General features: G+C 44.4%; 1 protein-coding gene across 5 annotated transcripts in view; it reads right to left on the minus strand.

Moving 5' to 3' along the window:
- Nucleotides 1–1,072: 1,072 nt before the first annotated feature.
- The window catches only part of PIWIL4 (piwi like RNA-mediated gene silencing 4), a 77,561-nt gene continuing 52,940 nt past the window's right edge, over nucleotides 1,073–25,693 (minus strand). For 4 of the 5 annotated variants that reach the window (XM_046015608.1, XM_046015609.1, XM_046015610.1 and 1 more), the window contains 12 exons: nucleotides 24,139–24,262; nucleotides 20,798–20,915; nucleotides 18,364–18,475; nucleotides 15,536–15,720; nucleotides 12,895–12,967; nucleotides 9,310–9,510; nucleotides 8,223–8,326; nucleotides 5,771–5,841; nucleotides 4,234–4,387; nucleotides 2,554–2,679; nucleotides 2,296–2,443; nucleotides 1,073–1,581 (listed from right to left, as the gene is read on the minus strand). In XM_046015608.1, coding sequence (XP_045871564.1) covers nucleotides 1,465–1,581; nucleotides 2,296–2,443; nucleotides 2,554–2,679; nucleotides 4,234–4,387; nucleotides 5,771–5,841; nucleotides 8,223–8,326; nucleotides 9,310–9,510; nucleotides 12,895–12,967; nucleotides 15,536–15,720; nucleotides 18,364–18,475; nucleotides 20,798–20,915; nucleotides 24,139–24,262 — 1,533 coding nt within the window. In that variant the 3' untranslated portion in view covers nucleotides 1,073–1,464. The remainder of the gene's footprint in view (nucleotides 1,582–2,295; nucleotides 2,444–2,553; nucleotides 2,680–4,233; nucleotides 4,388–5,770; nucleotides 5,842–8,222; nucleotides 8,327–9,309; nucleotides 9,511–12,894; nucleotides 12,968–15,535; nucleotides 15,721–18,363; nucleotides 18,476–20,797; nucleotides 20,916–24,138; nucleotides 24,263–25,693) is intronic. The other variant, XM_046015611.1, reaches the window with a different exon arrangement.

Below are 25,693 nucleotides of genomic sequence, written 5' to 3' on the forward strand. Positions count from 1 at the left end.
CCTAATCTCCACCATCAAGCCCCGCAAAGGGTGAGCACCACTATCACTGAAACTGACCCATGGTGGACACCTTTTGACCAGTCCTAGGGAGAACTCCCGAGGAGAAAACAGTGTTCTCAGGGCCATCTCATGGGATCTCACACCTCAGAGAGAACCTGCTGCCCTCCTCATGCCCCTGCAGGAAAGTATTGTTTCCAGAGTCCTGTTCTCCTTCCTGGGGCGTTTTCATGTATAAAGGACGAGAAGATAAGAAGCCAGAGAAGGAGACCGAGGGAGACTGAGGGACTGACACAGTAGAAGAGAAACCGGGAGAGCATGTCCTCCTAGAGGCCACTGGAGAGTCGAGGGTGGAGGAAATAACCAACCAGGTCAAAGGCTGGGATCCCTCAGGAAGGCAAGGCCTGAGAACTGACAATCCGGCTAGACAAAGCGGAGGTAAAAGCCTTGATGCCGTAGTGGGTGTGGTGAATTCTGACTGGAGTATGGAATTTGGTAGATCAGGCATCGACTGCTCTCTGAGAACTTTTTCTACAAAGAGGAGCAAAGAAATGGGGTGGACACTGGAGGAGGAAGAAGTTTCCTCTTCAAGATGGGAGGAGTAACAGCATAGGGGCGATGATGCCAGGAATGACCCAGTGTGAGGAAGGAATGGCTGCCGCAGGAGGGAGAGGGAGAATTCCCAGAGCAGGAGCGGGATTTGGTACCCGCAGGATCAGTGACAGGGTTCATTTACGATGACAGGGGTTGGGGGGGTTTCCACACACAGCTGCCCTGCAGTGGGGGCAGGGGATGGGGCCTGGGCCAGCCCTCTTCTTTGGGAATCCGTTTTCTCAGTGCGGTGCGAGGCGAGGTCATCAGTGCGAGCACCTGCTTATAAGTGAGATCAAGCACCTTCTGGAGAGCAGGAGGTGTGCTCTGGTTCCAAAACATCACTCAGAGGGTGGTGATGTGGTTAGTGGGTAAGTCTGTGCTGAAAACCAATCATGGGGTCTGCATGTAACTTCAACTGAAATTCAAACAACAGTAAACACATATGCAATGCTCTGAATTTTATTTTCTAATAACTATTTGAACCACTCTACAAAACGTCCTATAATATTATTTAACAAAACGTGGGCAAAATTTAAGGTGGGAATTACACCCCATTTCCCTACCATCAAAAACACCTTGCAAACACTTATTTTCTTAGAGGATATTCAGTTTGTGGAATTACTTACCGATGATGGCACATTTTAATTCCATTTACCAGCATGGGGATTTATCACGAGCATAAAACTTTTCAAAATAAAACACTACGTATTTCTTTTGAACCACCTCAGATCAAACTGTGTTGGGTGTTTTTCCAAAAGTTGAAACTAAGCCCAATCTCCTTTCCCCAGTCACAGCCTTGCACCTGCGACAGGTCTGTACAAAATCCACCCATTCCTCAGACGGCTCCTCTCGGGACACCTGTAGTTCCCGTCATCACAGGTAGAAGAGAGAGTTGGCTAGTTCCAGATTTGGTTCTTTGTGAATGCTCTGTGCTACCAGAAAGGTCAGCTTGTGCGCGTACTGACAGGGGGCTGGGATGCTGATTAAGCCCTGAGGAGAAAACATATTGACAGCAATTACGAGGTCTGCCTGTTCTTTAGAGTAATCTGTGCTCCTGAGTTTTATCCTCTGCTAATTCCATACACAGCAGAAAGCATTCGCAAGTAAACCACCTAAACTCAACCAACAAAGGGCAACCGCATCCTGTGGAGCACAGACTCACCAGGTGAGATGGGGTTGGGGGCCCGTCTGGCACCACAGAGCTGGGAGCTGGGAGCTGGGAGCCATCACACTTAGCATTCATCTAAGTTTCCTGTGACTCAAGGCTCCAAGGGGCTCAGAGCAAACCTTGGCCTCGGACTTTGACAGTGGCCCTCGGCTTCGTGCACGGAAACACAGAACAGATGCAACCTTAATGTTCCCACTGCACACAGTGTCTGAGCTGGCTTCAATTTCCTCAACAGCAACTTGGAAATAACACCCTGATTTCCTCCCTAGTGTGCTTAAGACAATGCACAGAATAAGGTCCTCCGGGAATAATAAATACTAGTGCTAGAAGTAATAATAATAACGTTAACAGTTATTGCTGCTTCGTTTCTAGGACAGACTGGGTTTCTCCTACTGTGGACTCGGGCCTCATTCATTCATTCATGCACGCATGCATGCATTCATTCCTCCTTCGGGAAGTCTGGCGTCGTGCTGGGTGAGCCGGGTGACGACCCCGGGAGGGAACGCCACGTGTCCGTGTCCCACAGCGTCACTCACCGGCCAGTTGTAGTAGAGGTGGCACAGTTTGAAGGTGAGTCTCTGCATGTGGTCGGGCTTCAAGCCATTGTCGTCGTAGATGACGTTATAGTGGGTGGGGGTAACCGTTCCCTGGCCAGCTGCCTGACTGATCAGGTAGAAGTCATACCTGAGCGGGAAACGGGCACGAGCGTGAGAAAGAAGCCCAGCCAAGGAGGCCCAGCATGAAAAACAGGCAGCGAACACTTCGCGGAAAACTGGCTTTCGAACAGCACTTGCCATTCAGGACGTGTGGCCTCGGAGTCCACCACGGTGCCGAGCGGCGGGTTCTGCACCGACCGGTTTGCTTCAGTGAAGAATCGGGGCATGCACTTCTTCCTGACCACGATCACTGACAGCTTGGCGCTTGGAACCAGAAAGGCAGAAAGGGAGATGCAGAGAGTCAAAAACAAGCCTGCAGCTTTCTAGTCATCTTTTTTGGTAATTTCTAGATAAATTCATCCATTCATTAGAAAAACACTGCCAAATGAAGTAAAAACTATCCCCCACATCAACTCCCCCCAAGATACACAGTTTTCAAAATTAGAGGTTGTTCTTCCTTGTGGCAAGAGTGTGCCATGTCCAGTCACTCGTCTGGTTTCTATCCCTTGAAGGGGACGGGAGCAATGGTTAGTAAGGCAATGAGCTTCAACTAGTACCTCTAAAGGAAGACTTTCCAGAATTTTCCATGGAGACAAGATTTCCTTTTTGCATTAGCAATAACCCCCTTATTTCACCTTCATCCTTCCTCTCAATTCCTGAACAGCAAAAAAGACCCACAGGTTCCTCTTATTCCTCAAATCATCATTCCTGAATCCCGCAAGACACACACCTGAGGAGGATAGATGGATGGACAGAATGCACATTTGGGCCAGATGTTGAATGACCAGGAATTAAAGCCTGGATTCAGTAAAGCCAAGGCCAGATCCAAATACCGGCCATCATTCCCAAAGCAACCACTGGGATGCAAAAATTATGGGGAAATTTCACTTTAATCATTTTATTTGAAAAATATATTGTTTTCAATGTAGAAACTTTTCAGAGTTGATGTCATACTGATAGAGCATTCCTTAGCACAGTCAGCTGCTGAATGTACTCCCACTGGCCCTCAACTGCATGCTTGTGGATGGGAGCAGACACAGTCCCCTGAGGTCAGTTGGGAGGGAGAGACCTGGGCTGTGAGGGTCTGGATGCAGCGGCAGGTGATACTGCCCCCGCCCCAAGCCATTACGCCCTCCCCGCTGGCTGCCCGATCCTGATGCTGCCGGGACTCAGCTCCTCCACGACTCACGCCTGCACCTTTGGTGTTGATGGTGTCCCGGACAGATGAACACAGGGCTCTGCTTGGAGGAACGTTCCCCCAAATATTTTAAGAAGCCAATTTGAGATTATCATCCTCCCCTGCTTGTCAGTTCTAATATTTTCCTTGCACCAGCCACTTGACATACTCACTACCACACCCCTGAATCCAGAAGGCTGGCGACGGGCGAGGCAGCCCAGCGGCTCTGCCCTCCACTGCTGTTCGCACCTCCCACCCACCTTGGCCGCGTACTGGGGCCTGCACTTGAAAGGGCCTGAGCCCTGGCTGATTTGGGCCTTGTATTTCAAACCACAGCATGTTTAGTCCCATGGCTTATCAATATGTGTGAAGCGTCTTCCCCCAACCTGGCTGGATCTCCGTGTCAGCCGCGCTGAAGGACACCTGCCTTCCTCCGGGTGCCCCCACCCCCACTTCACAGAACAGCATCCCAACGATGCTCCGAGCTGCGGGAGATCTAACCATCGGCTGTACTCACATGATGCAGGCATAGAGCCTACCTTCACTGCGTGAAAAAAAAAGATGCTGGCATCTATGAATTTTAACACTTCTAACTAAGGAGCTGTCACCGCAAGTGCGGGGAACGCACAGTGATTGCCTACCTGGTATTGGAACTTGCCTCTGTCACACTGCTCAGCAGCTGCGGAACCTCGTATTCAAGCAGGGTCTGCAGCTGGCCGTCCCCCACCCCATCCCGGTACACGACCACCCGCGCGGGCAGGCCATGGTTGTGCCTGTGCCATCTGTTGAGCGCTCCTGTGGAACGAGTAGTTAGTTGGTGAGAAGAGAATGGTTCATCCAGCACCAACAAAGAATAGCATCCCCCTAGAGCTCAGGGTTTTAGAGAAGTGTGTTACTACTTCCCTAAGAGGGTAATTCCTAGACCTGAGTTGTATCTGCAATAATATAAATAATAATAAAAGCAGGTAACTTTAGGGGGATATTCAGCATCTCTGCTCTTGGAGGACTCATAATAGTTTCTATGGCATAACGTTTTCTTGAACTTAGCGTGCCTCTTTTGTGACATTTTAATATTCCAGCAATCAAGGAAGTCATGCAATAAACAAATTCCCAAAACCAAAAGAATACTAATTTGGCTTCTTCGAGTCTTTAAATGCTATCGATAGATACAGGCTGGATAACTCCATGTCATTTCCTTCTCCAATGAGCGTAAATATGAAGACATAAGGAAAGGATGTGGCCGCTCCTCTGAGAGCATCTCTTACCGTGGACTCACCCAATTCGGTTCTAAGTTGCACCGACAATGTGAACTCTGAGAACATCTCCACCCACTCCAACTAGAAACTGCCCCAAGAGCAGAGCCCAGACAGTAACTCCTATCAACAGAAACTTTTCATGACTACTAAAAAAAAACAAGTTTTGAAGTGAGGGCAAAGTAACATAATACTTAATTTCATGTATACATTGGGTAATTGCTTCAGAAGAATTTATTTTCCAGGAAATTTTAGTTCAACAGAAGATGATCATATAGGTAAGGCCATAACCAACACATATCACCAAATTCACTTTTTTAGGAAACATTTACAACGTCCCCCCACCCCCAGAGTTTATGGACGGGAAAAGCACATCAGGAGAGGAAGTGAATTGTACAAACCACACTGCGAGGTAGTGCCAAGGCCAGGCACCGACCAGGGCTGGAGAGGAGACGGGAGCCCCAGACACTGTTCCCATCACATCCCACTACATAGAAGGCACCCTTCCCCGCCTGCCTTCTTCCCCACCTTCTCCTGCTAAGCCGCCCTTCATCTGCCAGCATCCTATTCTACCCCCACCCCAAAGGCTTCCTTCCTGTTTCTAGACCTCATGCCACTCTGTCACAATCCTTGTTTCTCTGGGGTAGGTTCCTTTGGTATTTGCCCTGCTTGCCAGAGCCACCAGCAGCTAAAAACTGCCCTTCCTCTTGGCTTTCTGTTTATCACACACAGAGGACACGTGTGGCTTCTCCAATATCTATGAGCATGAGTCAGGACATAGCACTGGAAATCTCTAACCAGGTGACGGTCTACTTGGGCAGGCTGAGGGCATCTGCTTCCCCGGTCTGATCTGCTACGGGCATGCCGACTCTGAGTCAGAAAGAATCGTGCTCGGAGCCCACCCACACCGCGATATTTTGAGTACCAGTCATGAAAACTTTCAAGCAATCTGCAACATCCGTCGTCGTTCTCTGGAGGATACAGCGAGAGAACCACCTAAATTGAGAAGAACACAAAAGTAAAGTTCAGACTCAAAATGTCTACCCTAGACGTGCACTAGGATTAAGTGAAGAAAAGGAAAACCACCAAAGTGTCCGTCGGTGGGAGAATGGATAAAGATGTGTGTGTGAGTCCGCGTGCGCACACACACCCAGAATACTATTCAGACACAGCAAAGAATAAAGTCTTGCCATTTGTGACAACATGGATGGGTCCTGAGGACGTTACACTGAGTGAGATGAGTCAGGTAGAGAAAGACAAGTACTGTACAGTCTCACTTACATGTGAAATTAAGAGGGAAAAAAAAGCTTCTAGATACAGGAGGAGACTGGTGGTTGCCAGAGGCAGGAGGTGGAAGTGGGGATGTGGGGAGAAGGAGATCGAAGGATACAAACTTCCTGATACAAAATAAGGAAGTCCTGGGGACGTAATGAGCAGCTTGGTGAGCACAGTTAATAATACTGTATTATTGCATATTTGAAAGTTGCTAAAAGAGTAGATCTTGAAAGTCCTCATCACAAGAAAAATGAATGTTATGACTATGTGATGATATTAACAGACTCACTGTGGTGATCGTTTTGCAATGTGTACAAATATCGAATCATTATGCTGAATACTGAAACTGATGTAATGTATGTCATTATGCCGCAATCGAAATAAAAAAAAGACATTGTGAATAAAACTTAATGCTCATGATTTTGTATATGCTACATGAGTACAATTATATTAAGAACCTCCCTTCCCCAAAAGAAATTTGTTGGTAAGAGAAACTGAAGCATGGTACTGACATCAGATACAGTTGGGTTCAAATCCTGGCTGGCACACTCACCAGCCACATGAACCTAAGCCTCGGTCTCCTCGTCTGTACTAAGGAAACATACAAGACGGTAAGGTAGTTACTACCTCATAAGGTTGTAAAAATTAATTTAGATAATCTATATAAAGGACTTAGCATGGTACCTGGCACAAAATAAGCAATAATAAATATAAACCACTACATTATTGTTACAAAGGAATTTATTAGTTTAGCAGATCTACTTTCAAAATACTCAAAGATTTCTCAGGCATAAACGTCAACTCCTATCAATGAGCCTTTTGGACTTGAAATCTGAACATGATTAACTTATTTAAATTTCAGAAGAAGTTCTCTTGCTAAAGTTACTAATTAAATAAAAGCACTTGAAAAATGGAAGTCATGGCTTAGTGGTAACTATGCATTGACATTATTATTATATAACCGATAATGACACAATGAGGAATGAGGCTAACAAACGGGAAATGCTTTATCTGGTTCATTAACGAAATGACAAACGGGATCTCATACAAGCTGGAAGGAATCTGGAGTCCCACCGCGACTTTTCCTGTTTCTCGCCATCCCAAGTATATACCTGACCACAAATTTAATGGAGTAAACCAAACCGCTTACATCCGGGAATAAAATACATCACGGTTCCTACAGTCTCAAAACACTCTGTTTCGTTGCAAATAGTAAAACGATCCTAAGAACTACAGTTACTTAAGTACCATGACTCAATATTTAATGCATTACCACCGAACCTGTTTCTGTTTCCAACAGCTGCATGAACAACTACACCAACCATCTGCAAGTGTCAGTAACAAGAAGCACGTGCTGCGCGTACTGAGCCTGTGGTTTAAGCACTTTATCTCACGTTATTTCCACACACGCCCTATGAAACAGGCATTGCCGACATCCCCACTTTACAGGTGACTACAAGTGAGGCACAGCAAGTTTAAATAGCCAGACATCAAACACAGAATAAGTACATGGCAGATCAGGATACAAATACAAACAATATGAAGCCAGAACTTAGCTGCTTGACGTAATGTACATGAGGTTTCTAGCACAGGACCCAAAACAGGGCAGATGTACAGATATGTAAGAATTTCCATCATCCATCACTTTAGGAATATGATGGGTATATGAGTGACAGCTTGTCCTGATGTTTGCATAAATACAGTTTTTCCATAAGGCTACCTATTAAGATTATCAATCACATTTTTATCTGTAACTATAATTTATGACTAAATTGTTCATATTTTTAAAAATGAGTGAAGAGGCACCTGGGTGGCTCAGTGGGTTAAAGCCTCTGCCTTCAGCTCGGGTCATGATGCCAGAGTCCTGGGATCGAGCCCAGCATTGGGCTCTCTGCTCGGCGGGGAGCCTGCTTCCCCATTCCTCTCTGCCTGCCTCTCTGCCTACTTGTGATCCCTCTCTCTCTGTCAAATAAATAAGCAAAACCTTTAAAATAAATAAATAAAGAAATAAAATGAGTGAAGAACACAAACTGTTTCCTGCTCTATGGTTTTTATCTAAACCACAAACAATAATTAGAGAATTATTGTAATTGTAAAAGCACCTGGTGATTCCGGGGTTAATACTGGCCACAAATCCAACCACCACCATTCCCTTGTTGAACTCATCTTTGCAGACATCAATACCGACCACCATCAGGGACTTCAACTGTAAAAGTAAATTTTTCATGATTTAATGGAATGGGGCATTATTTCCCCAAACGATGATTTAATAAGTTTTTTTTTAAAAAACTGTCCCTAGTTATTAAATTATTTAAGTGAAGCTACATGCCAGCGAGACCAAGGGCCCGAGGAAGCAGCCTATTAAACCAGAAACCAAAGAGACTTAAAGATGGAGGGAGGGCTGTGGTACACACTTTGCTTCAGAGTCTCACTGTAGTGGCTACCATCCTTTGGGGAGATGGACAAGTGCCTGTGGTGACCCAAGAGGCTCAAGGTGAGTGGTCCGTCATTTATCCAGGCCTCTGGGCTGCAGGGATCTCAAGGAGAAGTGCATCCCCCATTCTTTAGATATCTGGGGGACCCCCCCCACCTCGCTCCTTGGCTCTGCAGCCCCCAGGAGGCGGCTGGGGCTCCCCACATACATCCTGCTTACAGAAATGGAAGGCAATGGACACCATTCCTTCACTTCTCATTCCCTCCCCTCCTTCTACAGTGGCCAACAGTTAGGGAAAGAGAAGAGGACTTTCTCAGTTCCCGCCACAGTCCAAGATCAGAGGTCTGCCGGCTGCCTGAGTCCTGGGGAGCCTCCTCCAGGGTGTGGAGCTCCTCTCACGGCCAGCAGCTGCTGAAAGCTGATAAAAGCAGAGACCTTGGAGCACAGATTTCCTGTAGCAGCAGCAGAGCGGCTCCAGATCGAGTCCCTCCAAGTCTCTGCCAGCCCAGCTTCTCAGTCATGAGATGTGCTGCCAACAGCTCACGCAAAGCTCCTGGACAACAGGAACTGCACCTTACCTTCTAGACGGGGTCCTGAGTCATGCCGGAGCCCAGCGCCCACAGACAGATGACAGACCCAACAACCACAACAAGCACTTCTGGGATCATGGGAAAACACCTCCCACTTGATGTCATTGTTAAATTAAGGAGAGCATTGAGGGATTGCTAAAAGGAGAAGAGTGACAGACTGCTCACAGGGATTTCCACAGCCCACAGCTCGCCTCCAAGTTTGCAGGCCATTTGCATCGCGATCTTGGTGGCAATGCTCATCACCATTCCCTGTTTGTTCAAGGTCCGCGTGAGGGCGCACTGGCTTGGCACGGGGCAGACGGAGCTCAGGTATTTTTTAATGGAATCGTAGTAGCTCTTCTGATTAGAAGGCAGGATACACATTACCTAAAAGACAAAAAAAGGAAGAAAAAGTCACCTTACTTATGTTTAAAAGTAGCTTTACAAAAACTGAGGGGTGGCAGAGTGGCTCAGTCGGTTAAGTGTCTGACTCTTGATTTTGGCTCAGGTCATGATCTCAGGGTCATGAGATTGAGCCCCACGTCAGGCTCCCCCACACCTCAAGCATGTGTGCTCTCTCTAATAAACAAACAAACAAACAAAAATGAGTAGGTGGATTCTCCAAGTATCTTGCCCTTAAGTTCCGAAGAAGCAAACACTAACATATCTAAAGTCGTCTCAAATGGCCCTTAACCACTGACAACGGGTCAACGCTGCTTCAAATGCCCTTTCATCAGCCACCTGCTCCACAGTCCCACTCCAAAGCTACCCATCCGTCTTGGCTTTCACTGCCTCACATCTCTTCAGATTTGATTCTATTAAGCTCCCCAAATTCCCTCCTAACCTAGCTCCTTCTCCAGCTTCCTCCTGCCCCTTGTTGGCCCTTCCTGTGGTTCTCCAGCTCTCACCCCCACCCCGCTCCCCCAGCCTCACCCACGCATAGGCCAGGTGGAGGACTAGCTTGCACAGTAGTCTTTTCCCCCACTAGGTACTAGACAACCAAAATAAAAGAAACAAACAACAATATTTTGTTGTTGCTGTTGTTTACTGTGACCTGAGAGTAGGGATATGGGGCGGAAGGAAAATAAGGAGAAAGAAGCTTCAGGTCCCCAGGTATTTCTAAATTTTGCCATCTCTGTCATCGGGCCTCTTTCTTATCAGGTGCTTCTCTCCAAAGGGCCTCTCCTGACCTACCTGCATCTCCCTTCCATCTTGTACCCCTTACATTCAAAACTGCCATAATATAGAAAACATGGGCACTGTCGTGATTAGCAGAGGACAAATAAAGTGATTTTTCACCTATAGATCTGTTCAAAATATCATCATGTCAAGGGCTAAAATTATTTACACCTAATTACATAAAATAGGGAAATACATTTGTCAGCACAATCCTCTTAGAGGAGTCTTCCTTCCTTCCATCCTATGAATTTGGGACCAAGCAAGGTAGGTGACAGAACAAGACAGTGGTCCAGCGGGGATGGGGGCCAAAAGAAGGTGGGAGACAAGTGAGATTGGTTGCCTACAGGGGATGGAGGCACAGGTGATATGTGAACAGCAGGAGCCGTGCTTCCCCCCAGAGAAGGGAGGTACAAATACGGATATGGGGGACACCTCCCTGTGCTGCTGGGTTGAACTGGAGGTGTGAACACATGTTTAACATAGACACACATAGATGTATGTGTTATGTATCTACAGTTGACTCTTGAACAACACGGGTTTAAACTGTCCGAGTCCGTGTCTATGCAGATTTTTGGATAAGTATAGTCCAGTACCATAAATGTAGCTCCTCTTCCTTATGATTTTAATAATGTTTTCTTTTCTCTAGCTTACTTTATTGTAAGAATACAGTATATGGTATATATAAAATACAAAATACGTGTTAATCGACTACGTTACAAAACAAGATGGGATTGGGAGGGAGACAAACCATAAGAGACTCTTAATGTCACCAAAAAACAAACAAACCCAGGGTTGCTGGGGGGGGGGGTGGGAAAGGAGAGGGTTATGGACATTGGGTAAGGTATGTGCTATGGTGAGTTCTGTGAAGTGTGTAAACCTGGCGATTCACAGACCTGTACCCCTGGGGCTAATAATACATTATATATTAATAAAAAATTAAAAAAACTTTTTAAACTATGGAACTATTTCAGATTGAAAGAGCGTCTAAAGAGACAGCACAACCAAGTGCAATACATCAGATCCTTTTACTAGAGAGGACATATTTTGAGGACAGATGGAGAAATGTGAATGGAGTCTGTGGATTAGCTGGTCTTACTGTTTCCTGATTTTGATGGTTGTCCTATGGTTCTGTAGGAGAGTGATCCTGCTTGTAGAGAACATGCACTAAAGTATTCAAGGACAGGGGCGCCTGGGTGGCTCAGTGGTTTAAAGCCTCTGCCTTCGGCTCAGGTCATGATCCCGGGATTCCGGGATCGAGCCCCGCATCGGACTCTCTGCTCGGCAGTGAGCCTGCTTCACCCCTCTCGCTCTGCCTGCCTCTCTGCCTACTTGTCATCTCTCTGTCAAATAAATAAATAAAATCTTAAAAAAAAAAAGTATTCAAGGACAATGGGGCATCAGATCTGTAACCTACTCTCAAATGATTCAGGAAAAAAGAGGACAGACATATATAGATATAGGAAGGAAGGAAACAATAAAACACATATGATAAAATGTCAACAATTGGAGGATCTGGGTGACCGGTATATGACAGTTCTTTGTAGTATTCTTATGATCTGTTTTTATTTTATTTTTAACGAAAAGAAATGCTCTTAGGGTTAGAATTCCTTTTGTTCAATATATCATCCTTATGGGCCTTTTTTGTGTCTGACTAGAAGAGAAACAGACATGCCATGCTGCTTTGCGGGAAATGTAGAGAGGGATGCTGGGAGCCTGGACGCATACATTGAACAGGTAAGACACTGCGGTGCAGAGAGAGGTGGGGCCTGGAAGAAGAGGAAGCATTTCCAAGAAATAGGGATGGCTGAGAGATTTTTCAGAACAAGGATGCCAATTTTAACTTGTCTGCAGTGTTGGGGTATGCTCTAATCATGCCTTGGTCCCAAACCCTCCGCCAAGTCAACTACACCCCTGCACATGCGCAGTGCTCTGGAAAATGAGGCCGCTGTGGGAGCTGACGCAGTGCACGGGAAATGGTGCTCGTAAAAGAGGCGAGAATCCAGCGGCAGCAGCCATAGGCAACATGGAAAAACCTAAACCCTCCAAAAACCCACTGAAACACTGGGAGCCCCAGCATTTATGGGATACGATGGGAGTCACTTTATCTTAAATCTTAAATAAATATGTAGACATCCAAGAGGATAAGATAGAGGTACAAACAAGTATTTAAAAATTAACATTAGGGGTGCCTGAGTGGCTAAGTCGTTGAGTGTCTGCCTTCAGCTCAGGTCATGATCCCAGAGTCCTGGGAACTAAAGGCCCCACATCAGGCTCCCTGCTCGCTGGGAAGCCTGCTTTTCCCTCTCTCACTCCCCCTGCTTGTGTTGCCTCTCTCTGTGTCTCTTCCTGTCAAACAAATAAACAAAATCTTTTTAAAAAATTAAAATTAACATTAGAAATATGAAAAGGAAATAAAATACTGATTAAAATACTAAGATTAATACTTTCTTGGGTTCTTGGGGAAATGCACAGCCATTTGCAAACATATTATAGGAGAATGTGCTCACATTCCTTCTTCCAAGGAAAGAAGACTATTAGATATAAAGAAAAAATAAAAATTACACATCAAAACAAAAATTATCCTATACTTACCAACTGAACATTAGGATCAACGTGTCTCTGTAGAGCGCTAAGGAATGCAGCTGGATTTTCTTGTACTTTGATGCTACATAAAAAGATTAATTTTGAGGATATATAGTTCTCTTTTTAGTAACACATAATCATAGAGTTAAAAATAATACAGATTTTTATAATCCCACTACAAGATAACACCAAAACACTTACTAATCATTTTTTATTAGCTTAGAAATAGTCTGGTAGAAACTGCGAATTTCTCAGTTGTATATATCCCTACAATTAAAAATTCCATAGTCCAAAATGAGGTTGAATGTGAGGTTTTGAAAGCATGAGTCTCAATACTAAGCATCTGAAACTGGTTAGAGTTAAACTGGGATTAAGGTTTCTTTAATACTGAATCCCCACAAGAACCTTAAAAGTCTCAAAAATCATCAGATGAATGAGACCAGGCTATTCAGCTAATCTGAATGTTTCCGACTGAAAGATTATTTTTTTCCTCAGTGACCGCTCGTTTGGAGCCTCGACTATTTAGCCTGTACCAGTCAGTCAGCAAGTACGTATCTGTTCTGTGCTCACATTATGTTAGGAGCCAGACGCTGTAGAAGTAATTCCCACACAGAGGACTTCACAGATTCTCTGTGTAGAATCAGCTTCTGAGAGGCGGACAGGCTGGATGGTCCTCATGCCCAGCGGCCTTTTCAGACTTGCCCAGCAGGTGGCAGGACCCTGGTTCCCTGCTCACTGATTCTAACTGAGCGTTGGGGATGGCCCTCAGCTCTGTAAAAGCAACTAAACGTTCCTGATTTTTCCAAATCAATCTCTTGCACACGCAGTCTCAGCCTCCATCTACTATCCACTCTTTCCAAACTCATCAGGTAAATGTTTCAGACAGGAGGAACTAGGCATATAAATCCAGGAACCAAGGGGCCCCTGGGTGGCTCAGTCACCTAAACACCCGGCTCTTGATTTCCGCTCAGGTCATGACCTCAGGGTCATGAGATCGAGCCCCACATTGGGCTCCATGCTAGACAAGGACACTACTTAAGATATTCTCTCTCTCTCCCCACTCTCCCTCTCTCTAAAATAAATAAAAATAAATCATAAATGGGAAAGATAAAAGAATGAAATAAAATATGGGCTTTCAGGGCCCCTGGGTGGCTCAGTCATTGTCTTTGGCTCAAGTCATGATCCCAGGCTCCTGGGATCTAGCCCTGCATTGGGCTCACTCCTCGGTGGGAGGCCTGCTTCTCCCTCTCCACTCCCCTTGTATGTGTTTCCTCTCTCACTGTGTCTCTCTCTGTCAAATAAATAAATAAAACCTTTTAAAAAATTAAATTAAATTAAATTTTAAAAAGGGCTTTCAAATAAAACAGGCTAAGAACACAGCACAAGCTTGTGCATGGAATTCATATAAGAAAGAGCTTGCACCATCACCCCAGAGTCTGTGACTGGGGCTTCTTTCATTCACCTTTTCCTGCTTTCTTAGCTCCTGGGTTAAGAGAAATTAGAGCAGGTGGAACTGAAACCAGACGATTTGTTAACAGATGTGATAAGAGGACCATTCTAACTACACTGTAAAATGAGACTTCAAGGACATCGATGGTTTTCAACAATGCTTATACTGCTGATGCAATGAATTAGTAACCGCTTGTTTAAAGAATAACTTCCCACCTTGCCAATTAGGACATTTGCCCCTTCACTATAGCAGCAATAAAAAGAAGTATGCATTCCTCCTTATGAAGCATATGAAGCTCAATAAAATGAGGCATGACCAATTTGATTGCTTTCCTAAAAGCAAACAAGATCCAATTCTGAGTAACTGGATATGTAGGGATCCCTTACTAAACTGAGAGCAATTCGTTTATCTTTCTCATCCCCAGCAAATGGCATAGCATCTAGTATACAGCGGATACTCAATAAATGTTCAAAGAATAATTCCCTTGGTTTTATCAGAGAACTATCTAAATAATCTTGGGCTACAGTAACAGAATCAGAAAAGCCGATTTCAGCTCTATTTTTACATTAAAATTTTTAGGGTTTATTTATTTAAGAGAGAGTGGGTGAGGTGGAAGGGCAGAGGGATAGAAAGAGAAAGTCAAGCAGGCTCCATGACCAGTGCAGAGCCTGATGCAGGGCTTGATCTCATGACCCTGAAATGACGACCTGAGCCGAAAGTCAGATGCTTAACCAACCATACTACCCAGGTGCCCTTCTTTCTTAAGTTAAATTCTAAAACATAAAATCTATCAAATAAGTCAGGAAATGCAACTTTTATATCTTTCAATATCCTGTTTCCTATTAAGTTTTATAAATAACTGATATGAAATAATTAAGGGGGGGAAAGCTAATGGATTTATTAAGGATTTATGGCCCAACTAGTACTGAAAAGATCTTGGGGGTAATGAGACTATTGCCTAAAGCACTGTGAAAGCAGTTGTATAAAGACCAACATAAAATATGTTTTAACTGTATAAAACTTCAGTCACTACAAAATCTATCTACTTATAACTATTTTGTTGGTACAAGAAAACTGTTTTCTTGGTATTAGGAAACTTTACTTAGCTAAAGCTTTTGTAGCTACATCAACCATCCTCTCTGATCTTTAAACCAAAGTAATAGATGAAAACAGCTGGGACAATTTTCCGTGTATTCTCACGTTTTGGGGTAGTCCACATTAAATCCTATGGAACTTCCAGCTCTTCTCAAGCAGTGCAGAAAATCCTCGGTCACTTTTTCATCTCTGTTGCTGCATATAATCAACCATTTACTCAAAGACCGTGCACTTAAAATCTTGCAATTTCGCATATCCTTGGACCACTCAGCAGCAGACCCAGGCTGACACTGAGAAAAATAATGATCATGAAAGGGTTGAGCACATTTATTCAGAAAGCAGCTAAACAAAAGTAGTGCAAAGATGGTCCACATTCGTCATAAGAGACCTGTTTAGTACAGTTTGCTATTCACAGACTTAAAACACTGATCCAAGCACTGCACATCTGGACAGAGTACATGGGCTTCCTGGAAGGGGAGGCGTCTGAGCATCACCGCAGGCCAGCCAGTCCTTGGCTGCAGACAGCTGGGCAAGTCGCTTTACCTCATGCTGCTGCTGTGTGCAAAGAAAGGTGTCTGGTTCAAAGATCTCCAGGTTCCCTTCCAGCTCTAAGATCGATGGTCTTTAATATGAATGCTGCAGGCGAGTGGGCTGTCTGACTCAGTCTCCTGAGGCAGAAAGCAATCTGAAGGGGAAAATGCTCACTACTCATACTCCAGGGCATCAAACTACAGCTCACAAACACTACGGGGCAGTTAAGAACATGCATCAAGCCAGGAGTAGCTACGTCTAGGAGCAAAGATGAGGCCAGGGCACAAGTTCCTTTCTCACTCTTGGACAGTCCCTGCCCCAAGGGACCAGGAAAACTGTGCTCCCTGCACGGAAAAGGGGAGATTTTAGACGGGTTACCAGCCTTCTGCTGATATCCATGGACCGGAACTGAACAGAATGTCCTTGTTCCAGTGGGCCGGGAAGAGCCACAGTTAGAGTTGAAGAGGACCACCCTGTAATCGAGTCCCTGGTGATTTGGCCTGGTTATCTCCCGAGAGCTTGTCAGAAACGCTGAGTCCTGGGGCCCATCCCAGACCCGCTGAATCGGAATCTGCATGTTAACATGTTCCCAGTCACTCGTCAGCACATGAGCACCTAAGGAAGGATTACGATCCCCTTGTTCCACAGACTCCCCAGCTATGGCCGAGAAACATTATGGAGGCAGTTGGTGCCAGTGACAGATTTAGACTGGTCTTCCAGAGGCTGCAATCAGGAAGGCTGTACTTTCCACCAAACTCTGAAATCCAACCACAGGCACCCTCATAATGCCCCACCATTAAATGGCCAGGCAGGGACTCAGTTCCAGGAGGTGACCTTAGCAAAAGATGGGCAAGGGTAGCCCTCCATCGCTGGTTCTCTCTGGAGTCACGGTTCATTCTTTCCATTTCCACCAGCATGAGGCGAGCCATGGCCCCCTCACCTCACTCCTACTTGTTATGGGCTGGCAGAAGACCCAGGACAACTGCCCAAAACACTCTGAGGCCTGTGAAGTTCCTAGAACCCAAGTTCAGAAAAGCAAGCAGCCCAGGACACAGTCAACGCTCATCAGCCACAACCACCGCTAGGGGGCGCCTTCTCCCATTTTAGTGACCCTTCCAAGGAAACCAGTTTCCACGCTAAAGAAACACAACAAAAAAGCTCTGAGAAATATGATTTTGCTTACAGAGATGATGAGACAGACTATGTTAAATATTTATAACCTGCTTCATATGTGGAACCAAACTGACCTTCTCTTTACTGACTCCTGACCAAAATCTTAATGGGGACCTACATTTTGTACTTTACACATTTTAGTTCTGTCTTGTTTTTAAAAGTAGTTTTTCCTCAGCTTCTCCAGTGAGGGTTTTGGTAACTTGGATGGATGACAGAAAAGAAATGCTGAAAAATTCCAGTGCCACCAACACAAAACTTCCGTTTCTCAGTTACATTCATTTAGACATATCACCTGAGAAAGATGAGAAGAGGGCACCTGGGTGGCTCAGTTGGTTGTACAACTGCCTTCGGCTCGGGTCATGATCCCAGAGTCCTGGGATTGGGTCCCACATGCAGCTCCCTGCTTCCTGGGGAGTCTGCTTCTCCCTCTGACCTTCTCCCTTCTCATGCTCTCTCTCACTGTCTCTCTCACAAATAAATAAATAAAATCTTAAAAAAAAAAAAAAAGAAAGATGAGAAGAGGGCCTTTAAAAATAAAATATGTAACTGGCTTTAAAAATGAGCAAACCTTGGGAAAAGTAGAACGATAATGCACCATTTTGCATAAAATAGGTTAATTTGTTCAACTGAAGCCTGAAAGAGAAGTGTCTCTTCAGGTTTCAGAAAAGCCCCTCTAACTAAGTTCTGTGTGGCTAGGGATGGGCTCTGGGCACATTCCTTCCTGTTGATGCCAACTGAGCAGCATTTTACTTGGAGGAAAAGAAAGAACCCCGGTATCAGAAAACGTAGTCTATTGGAATTACCTCTCACCAGTTAAAACATTTTCTCAGATACTATGGAGTGAGTGAGTGTGTGTGTGTGTGCGTGTGTGTGTGTGTGTGTGAGAGAGAGAGAGAGAGATACAAGAGTTTTGTAACACCTAATAACAGGTGGGCATATTTTAATTGTCATAGCCTGAAATACACATTTTTCTAATGCGTCTTTAAATGAGAAACCAAACCACACTGACCTAAATCATGTCCAATGGGTGCTGATAAGTCCTCCCAAGTATACTCAGATTGAAAAGGAAAACAGAGGAGACTTCAAGGTTTAGCACAAAGGGAGGATGTGGACATGGACATAGAGAAACCAAATGACTATTATAAGCCCACTAGTCACCCCTGCATATGATCAAACACACACATATTAAAGCAAATACTTTTAAATGAAAATAGGATCACAGTACTTACTACATGGTCTTGCATTAATATTTTTTCTGAAGGCAAAACCCGCCCAGTCAGAGACATCTGGCATCCAAAATGCAGCCCCCAGGTCTCCAGCTCAAAACGAGCATCCTTGTTTCTGTTGATAGAGTTGAGTTTTAAATCATTAATAATTTTCTAAAGAATTCTGATCATTAGAGAGAGAAATATAACTTACTGAATTGTTCAAGGACTAATTTATTTTTTTAGGATTCCTGACTTCTATTTCTACTCACCATTCCCCCCCCCCTCAAACAAATGATGATGGGGACAACCGAACCCATTTGGGACATGCAGAGATGAAGAAGGTTTCTGGTGTGGCACCCTGGTCAGCAAAACGGGCCTGTGAGCCGGACAGACCCTGGTTTAACTCCGAGTGCTGACATTTCACAATATGTGACCTTGAGTAAGACTCAAATTTTTTAAAGCTACGGTTTCCTTATTGGTAAAATGTAGGAATAATAAGCTTAGCAACTTCCAAGGGTTGATGTTAAAGATCAAGCTGACATGGAAACCGCTACCACAGAACCTGGCACATGCTATGTGCTCAATAAAGGTGAGCCATTTCTCCCAATAATAAACATGTTAATAAAGAGACATTATGGAGCCTCTGCGTGTGGGGATGTCTTCTGTGAATATCTGAACTGGTTGGCCAAGGAGAGGATGAAAGATGACAGAGGAAGGAAACATACAGACTTGGGCTTCGGAAGGTTCATAGGATAGGCGGCAGGAGGAAGATCGTGAGGAGAATATTAGTATCAGCAATAATCACAGCTTTATATTTGTATGGTACTTTCAGATTAGAACTAGTAAACCTTAATCGTAGTTGATGTGCGATATCCTTGGATTATGATACATGGTTATCTCTAGTAGGCGCTAAGTTCCTTCAGGAGAGCAAGCATGCCGACTTTGCCTCCTGGCCGTCGATGTGGCAGCCAGCACAAGGAGAGCCAGGCCCTCACTAGAGAGACGGATGAGACTCGTGCTTTACCTCGCAAAGCTTCCCCTCTCTCTTTAGGGGAGCTCAAACTCCCTTACACGGGCTCTCTGCAACAGCTCATTATTTCCATCTAGTAATGCTCTGTCTGGTCTGGTCACATGGAATACTTTGAATTAATCATTTGGCTTCAGATACTATCTGCTCAAGATGAGATGGGTGAAGTAATCACCAGTCAAGAAACGGGCTTCTGAAGCCAATGCGATTCCTGAAAGATGGCAAGGAGAGGCATCCGGGAGAGTAATCTACAGCCCAGAATAAGGGGAGAGAAGCATCTCCAGGAGGTGTAAGTCTGAGGGATATCCAGGATAAATGACGTGAAGTGTAGCCATAAAATGGAAAACTACGAGACCACGAGCATAACAGAAACACACATTTACCCTACAGAAACGTTCAAGAAAAAGCACATTACAAAACATGATGTACAGTACTTTGCCATTTTCCTAAAAAGAACATGATTATATGAATTTGAAAATATCAGAGACAATATACACCATTCAATTATGATTCATTCATGCATGAAATAAATGTTTACTGAGTGTGCACACACATGCATTTCTTTTCTGTTTGCAGAAATTTCCAAGTTCATCCTCCAAATTTTTTATCTTTGAAGAAAAAAAGACCATTCTACAATGTTGTCCAGCAGAAATATAAAGCCATCCACATATATAATTTTTAAGTTTTCTAAGAGCCGCATTAAAAAAAGTAAAAATCGCCAAGTAAAACTGTTCTGAAAATCTATGTCCTTTAGCCCAATAAATTCAAAATGTGATAATTTCAAGATGTAACCGCATTCCATATGTCCTGCAGTGTCACGAGGCTACAGCACTAGACAGCAACGTTTTCGTAGGTCAGAAGGGAGAAACGGGAGCCGCTCGTTACTGGCATTCCAGGTCACAGCAAACTGTCAGAATGAGGACAGGAATGCAGCATGAGGGTAGACGGGCTAAACCAAAGGGCACGAAGGTATTCCTAAGTTTAAAGATTGCACAGTAGAATCTTTCTAACGATCAATGTGCTGAGGCCACCATATGAAGATCTGAACATTCTCAATCTCGAATATGGGTGGGGGGGGTCTGCTGTGGTTCTGTTTTCTGTTTTTATAATCTCCAACCCTTTCCTTCATTTGAATGTTTATCCAAAACCTCCATGTATTAAACAGGTGAGAGGAGGGTTATCTTGTTGAAGCTGGATGGTACTTCGGCCCGCGTGGGCTCCAACCTCTTCCCCTCCAACCCCTCCCCCAACACCCCGTCTGTGATCCCTGAGGCATCAGGGATGAACGTCTGGCTCTGGACCACACAACCCAAAATTGCCTTGCCCTGAGTCAACAGCAAAGAGACATTCCATCAAGGAATGAGACATTCTGTAGACCATCCAATTCCGTAAACCAGGCCTGAGGCAGGATACACTCTGGTCCAGTACCTCTGAATGTCGTCAGCGAGCCTGGCCAGGCGCTGCTGCCTTCTCATAGGGCTGAGACGCGTTTCTCCAGCCATGGCCTTCATCAGCTGGAAATCAGAGGTTGCCTGGCGGGTCAGCCCTATTAATGGAAGTGAAAACGAAGGGAAAATGAACAGCATGCAATGTAACCCAGCCCAGCTCTGCCAGCTTTTAAGCTTTGCACCTAAATTGACTTGGATCTAGCCTATGGATAGCACTGTCCCCTCAAAATGCAAGCCCCTCATGTCATTCTAAATTTTCTAGCAATCATGTTTTGAAAAGCCAAAAAGAGGAGCACCTGGGTGGCTCAGTCAGTTAAGCATTCAACTCCTGCTTTCAGCTCAGGTCATGATCCCAGGGTCGTGAGATGGAGCCCCGGCCCAGCTCCCTGCGAGTCTGCTTGAGACTCCTTCCTCTCCCTTTGCGCTTCCCCCTGCTTCTCTCTCTAAAATAAGTTGATCTGTTTTTCAAAAAGCCAAAAAAAAAAAATGAAGTAATTCAAATAGTATATATTACTTAATTCAATATATCCAAAATGTTACCAATTCAACATGTGATCAATATTTTAAAAATTTACAATAAGTGATTTTCCCCGTTTTCTCACACTAAGTCTTAGAAATCCAGTGTGTATTTTACACTCACAGCCTGTCTCTAGCTGGCCCCTCAGTTGCACTAGCCACATTTCCAGGGCTCAGTAACCCTATATGGCCAGTGGCTACCAAATGCAACTGTGCAGATCTAGAGTATCAGAACGCCATTAAGAATGAGCAGTACCCCTCCCTTTGAGAATTATATCCTTATTGATTTTTCTAATTGTGAAATAAATATATACCCATTGTAACTGATAACAAAATTAAAAGGTGGAAAGTCCTCCTTGCTTAGTCCCGCCCTGCTAATCAAATGAGCATGATTAAAAGTGCTCATATTCTACTGTATGGTGAGAATTACCTTCTAGAACTCACGCAGAAGGAAAACAAGGGTCATTTTGGCACCACACAAACAATACCTGAAGAAAATCAAAACCCTATTGCTTCCCACACTAATGAAGCTCAAAAATGCTGGAGAGAAGCTTGGTTTAATATGATCCAGCAATTCCACTACTAGGTATTTACCCCAAGAAAACGAAAACACTAATTCAAAAAGATACCTGCACCCCTATGTTTACTGCAGTATTCTTTACAATAGCCAAGATATGGAAGCAGCCCAAGTGTCCATCAATAGATGAATGGATAAAGATGATGTGGGGTGTAGCTATATATATATATATATATACACACACATAAACATATACATACATGTGTACACACACACATACATACACACATTGGAATATTATCAGCCATAAAAAAGAATGAAATATTGCCATCTGTAACAACATGGGTGGATCTAGACAGTAGAACATCAAATGAATTCAGTCAGAATGAGAAAAACAACTAACATATGATTTCACTCATATGTAGAATTTAAGAAAGAAAACAAACAAAGAAAAAAGACAAACAGAAGTACAGACTCCTAAATTAAAGAACAAACTGGTGGACGCCAGAGGGGAGTTGCGGGGGTGGGGGGTGAGCGAGGTGAAGGGGACTAAGAGCCCATCCATCGGGATGAGCGCTGAGGAACGTACAGAATCGTTGAACCACCATATTGTACACCTGAAACTGTACTGGAATATAACACTGTACAGTAACTGTACTGGAATTAAAAAAAATAAATTTTAAAAAAGAATATTCAGGCACAGGGGACAGCTAACCCAAAGGCAGAGAGCTAAGAGTAAACGTGGTGTTATCATTGGTAAACTAGTCCTGGATTAGAAAACTTTGACCTTGAGAGTTTATCTCTTATTAAGTTACTAGCGGCTCTAGAGTCTCTCCCAAATAAAGTAATTCGGACTGGTTCTCTACTACTCCCTTTGAGCTCACTCTGATTAGATAACACCACTGTAAAGGTTTGTGGTTCTGGTTTCAATTAACTCCCTTGAATCCTCTCACTCATTCTGGGATGAGAAGGATCATAAAAAAGAAATTAAGATCTGAAGTTGAACAGGTAAAAGTTTAAATCCTAAATTCTGAGGTGCCTGGGTGGCTTAGGCTGTTACCGTCTGCCTTCAGCTCAGGTCAGGATTCGGCAGTCCAGGGCTCAAGCCCCACATCAGGCTCCCTGCTCAGCGGGGAATGGGCTTCTCCCTCTCCCTGTGCCCCTCCTCCCATTCATGCCTCGGTCTCCTGCTCACTCTCCCTCTCCTTTTGCCTGTCCCCCTGCTCCTTCTCTCTCTCCCACTCACTCTCTCTTTCAAATAAATAAATCAATAAAATCTTGTTAAAAATCTTAAATTCTGCCCATTAAAAGACATGGGACTAAGAGCAAGCTGCAAGCTTCAGCTCCCTGGACTATGAAATGGGGGCAATAAGAATTATACCTAAATCACAGGGATTTTCATAAAGATTACGTGGAAGTTAAACAGAATAGTGTGTCTCAAAGTAATAATCATAATTGGGGAAGTAAGAAACTTTGGGAGCTGAAGGATAGGTCTATGACCTTGATGGTGATGACGGTTTTTAAGTGTACAGTTACTTCAAACTCATCCAGTTGTATTCAATAAATAATGTACAGCTTTTACTAGATTTTTTTTCTTCACTAAGTAGGACACCCAGTGTGGAGCCCAACATGGGGCTAAAACTCACAACCCTGAGAACATGACCTGAGCCAATATCAAGTCGCTTCATCCTGAATGAGCCACCCATGCGCCCCTAAATATATACAGCTTTCATCATGTCAATCATTACCTCAACTAAGTGGTCTAATATACATAAATAAAAAAGTAAAGACTGCACATAAAAAAAGAGAGGCTGGGGCCTGGGTGGCTCAGGGGGTTAAAGCCTCTGCCTTCAGCTCAGGTCATGATCCCAGAGTCCTGGATCGAGCCCTGCATTGGGCTCTCTGCTCTGCAATGAGCCTGCTTCCTCCTCTCTCTCTGCCTGCCTCTCTGCCTACTTGTGATCTCTCTGTCAAATAAATAAATAAAATCTTTAAAAAAAGAGAGAGAGAGAGAGAGAGGCTTAGTTTCAGGGAAATCTCTGGGGGCCTGTTTTATGTCGAAGTAGCAAAGGGAATGCATGAACTAAAGAAAACATACAACCCCTCCTATGCCAAGCAATTCCCAAGCGCTCTCTGTCTTCCCACTTTGTCCAACACACAGGGCTGCGCGGGCCAGATGAATGCTCCGGGCCGGTCCCCACGAGCTGGGGGAGGTCCCGCCTCCGCGGAGTGTGTCCGGAGCCTGGGATCACGAGCCTGACTGACGGATGGTAAAGCACAAATGTTACCTGTTAGAAAGCAGAGCTCGGGGATCAGGTGGGCCACCTGGGCCTCAGTGCTGTCATTTCTCTTGCTTTTCAGCAGACTCACCAGCACTGGCTGGTTTAGGTCGGATAAAGTAATATCATATTGCTACAGAGTGCGAGATGAAGGAGGGAAAAGTTACTATGGAAACACTGGAAAATGAGCATCCTCACTTACAACCAACAAGCTCATCCCGAAATGAACAGATGAGCAAATCTTTTTAATAAAGAAACCAAAAAATCCCCACCAATCCTTATGGTTCCCCACTCGTTTCTATTTCCTGCTGAGGACTTATCTTTCCTTTCTCAGGGTCTGTTTTATGATTTTAATTATTAGCCTTTATAATGCAACACTTTTTAAAAAGAAAGAAAAAAAAGATTTGTTCATTGCTTCATCCAGAGTCCAAATCGCCTCCAGCCACCTCCGCATATTAAAGGCCCCCCTGGAGCTGAGTCAGGGTCAGTACTTCCACCACTGATGACCAACGCGCAGCTCTGTGCATAACCAGCATACTCAATTCGGAAAATATGTACACACAGATTGGAGGCGACAGTTACATTAAGTCAGACTCCAGAGTTCCCCAAAAAGCAGGACCATCCCTGATTCCCAGGACTGCCTGACGTTACTAGGGAATCAGCTCTAAAGTCTGACGAATGGAAACCTGATCCCTGGCTCGTCTTCATTGAGCTGGGACACTAAGGAAGTTCTCACCCTTCCTCAGGTACGAAATGAGGGGGACATCTGCTCAGAGGCATCTGCCATAAACCGTAAACCACCAGCACGCTGTCTGGTATATGAGTCCTCCGCAACGGTCCATACCTAACCCTCCCCTTTTCCTGCCTAAGCCGGAATTTCAAACATTCTCACCTTGCCAAAAGTTCATTTCCTTTCCAATGGCAAAGGTCCCAATTAACACTCGTTTCCAGTATAGCTCACTCAACACTAATGACAGAACAACTGGAATTATAATTTACAAAATGTCTGGGCACTGTGTGATGCTGACATCAGTAATTATAATTAAGGAAGTGAGAAACGAGAGTTTCTCTATTCAATAAGGACTTCTAGTCATTAAAATGAAAAACAATTTGGGAAATTGCAATTTGAAGGGCTGATTGTCACTAATGCTCCAGCTAAAAAGCTTGAGGAAGTCTTCATAGAAGGAGAATTTTTGCATGTGATGTCATTAATTCAGTACACAGCTCATGTCTGTGATGTGCCAGCAGCTGCCATGGACACAAGGATGAGAGGCACAGCCCCTACCTTACACCCAACTACATATTTACAAAACAAAGAAGATGAGAAGCACCAATAAGGAAATGCTAAGCACTTGCATTTTTCCTCATTTAATCTTAACGACACACCTACAAGTCAGACACTATCACCATCCCTCCACAGATTAGGAAACCCACAAGAAATTAACAATTTCCCCAAGGTCCCATAACTGGAAATTAGCACAACCAGCATTTATCCCATAAGATTTGGGAATCTCTGCGTGTTACACCATTTAGTACTGGGTGCCTGGGGAGGAAAGTAGGGGTG

The sequence above is a fragment of the Meles meles genome, chromosome 8, assembly GCF_922984935.1.
Source record: "Meles meles chromosome 8, mMelMel3.1 paternal haplotype, whole genome shotgun sequence".
Lineage (NCBI taxonomy): Eukaryota > Metazoa > Chordata > Mammalia > Carnivora > Mustelidae > Meles > Meles meles.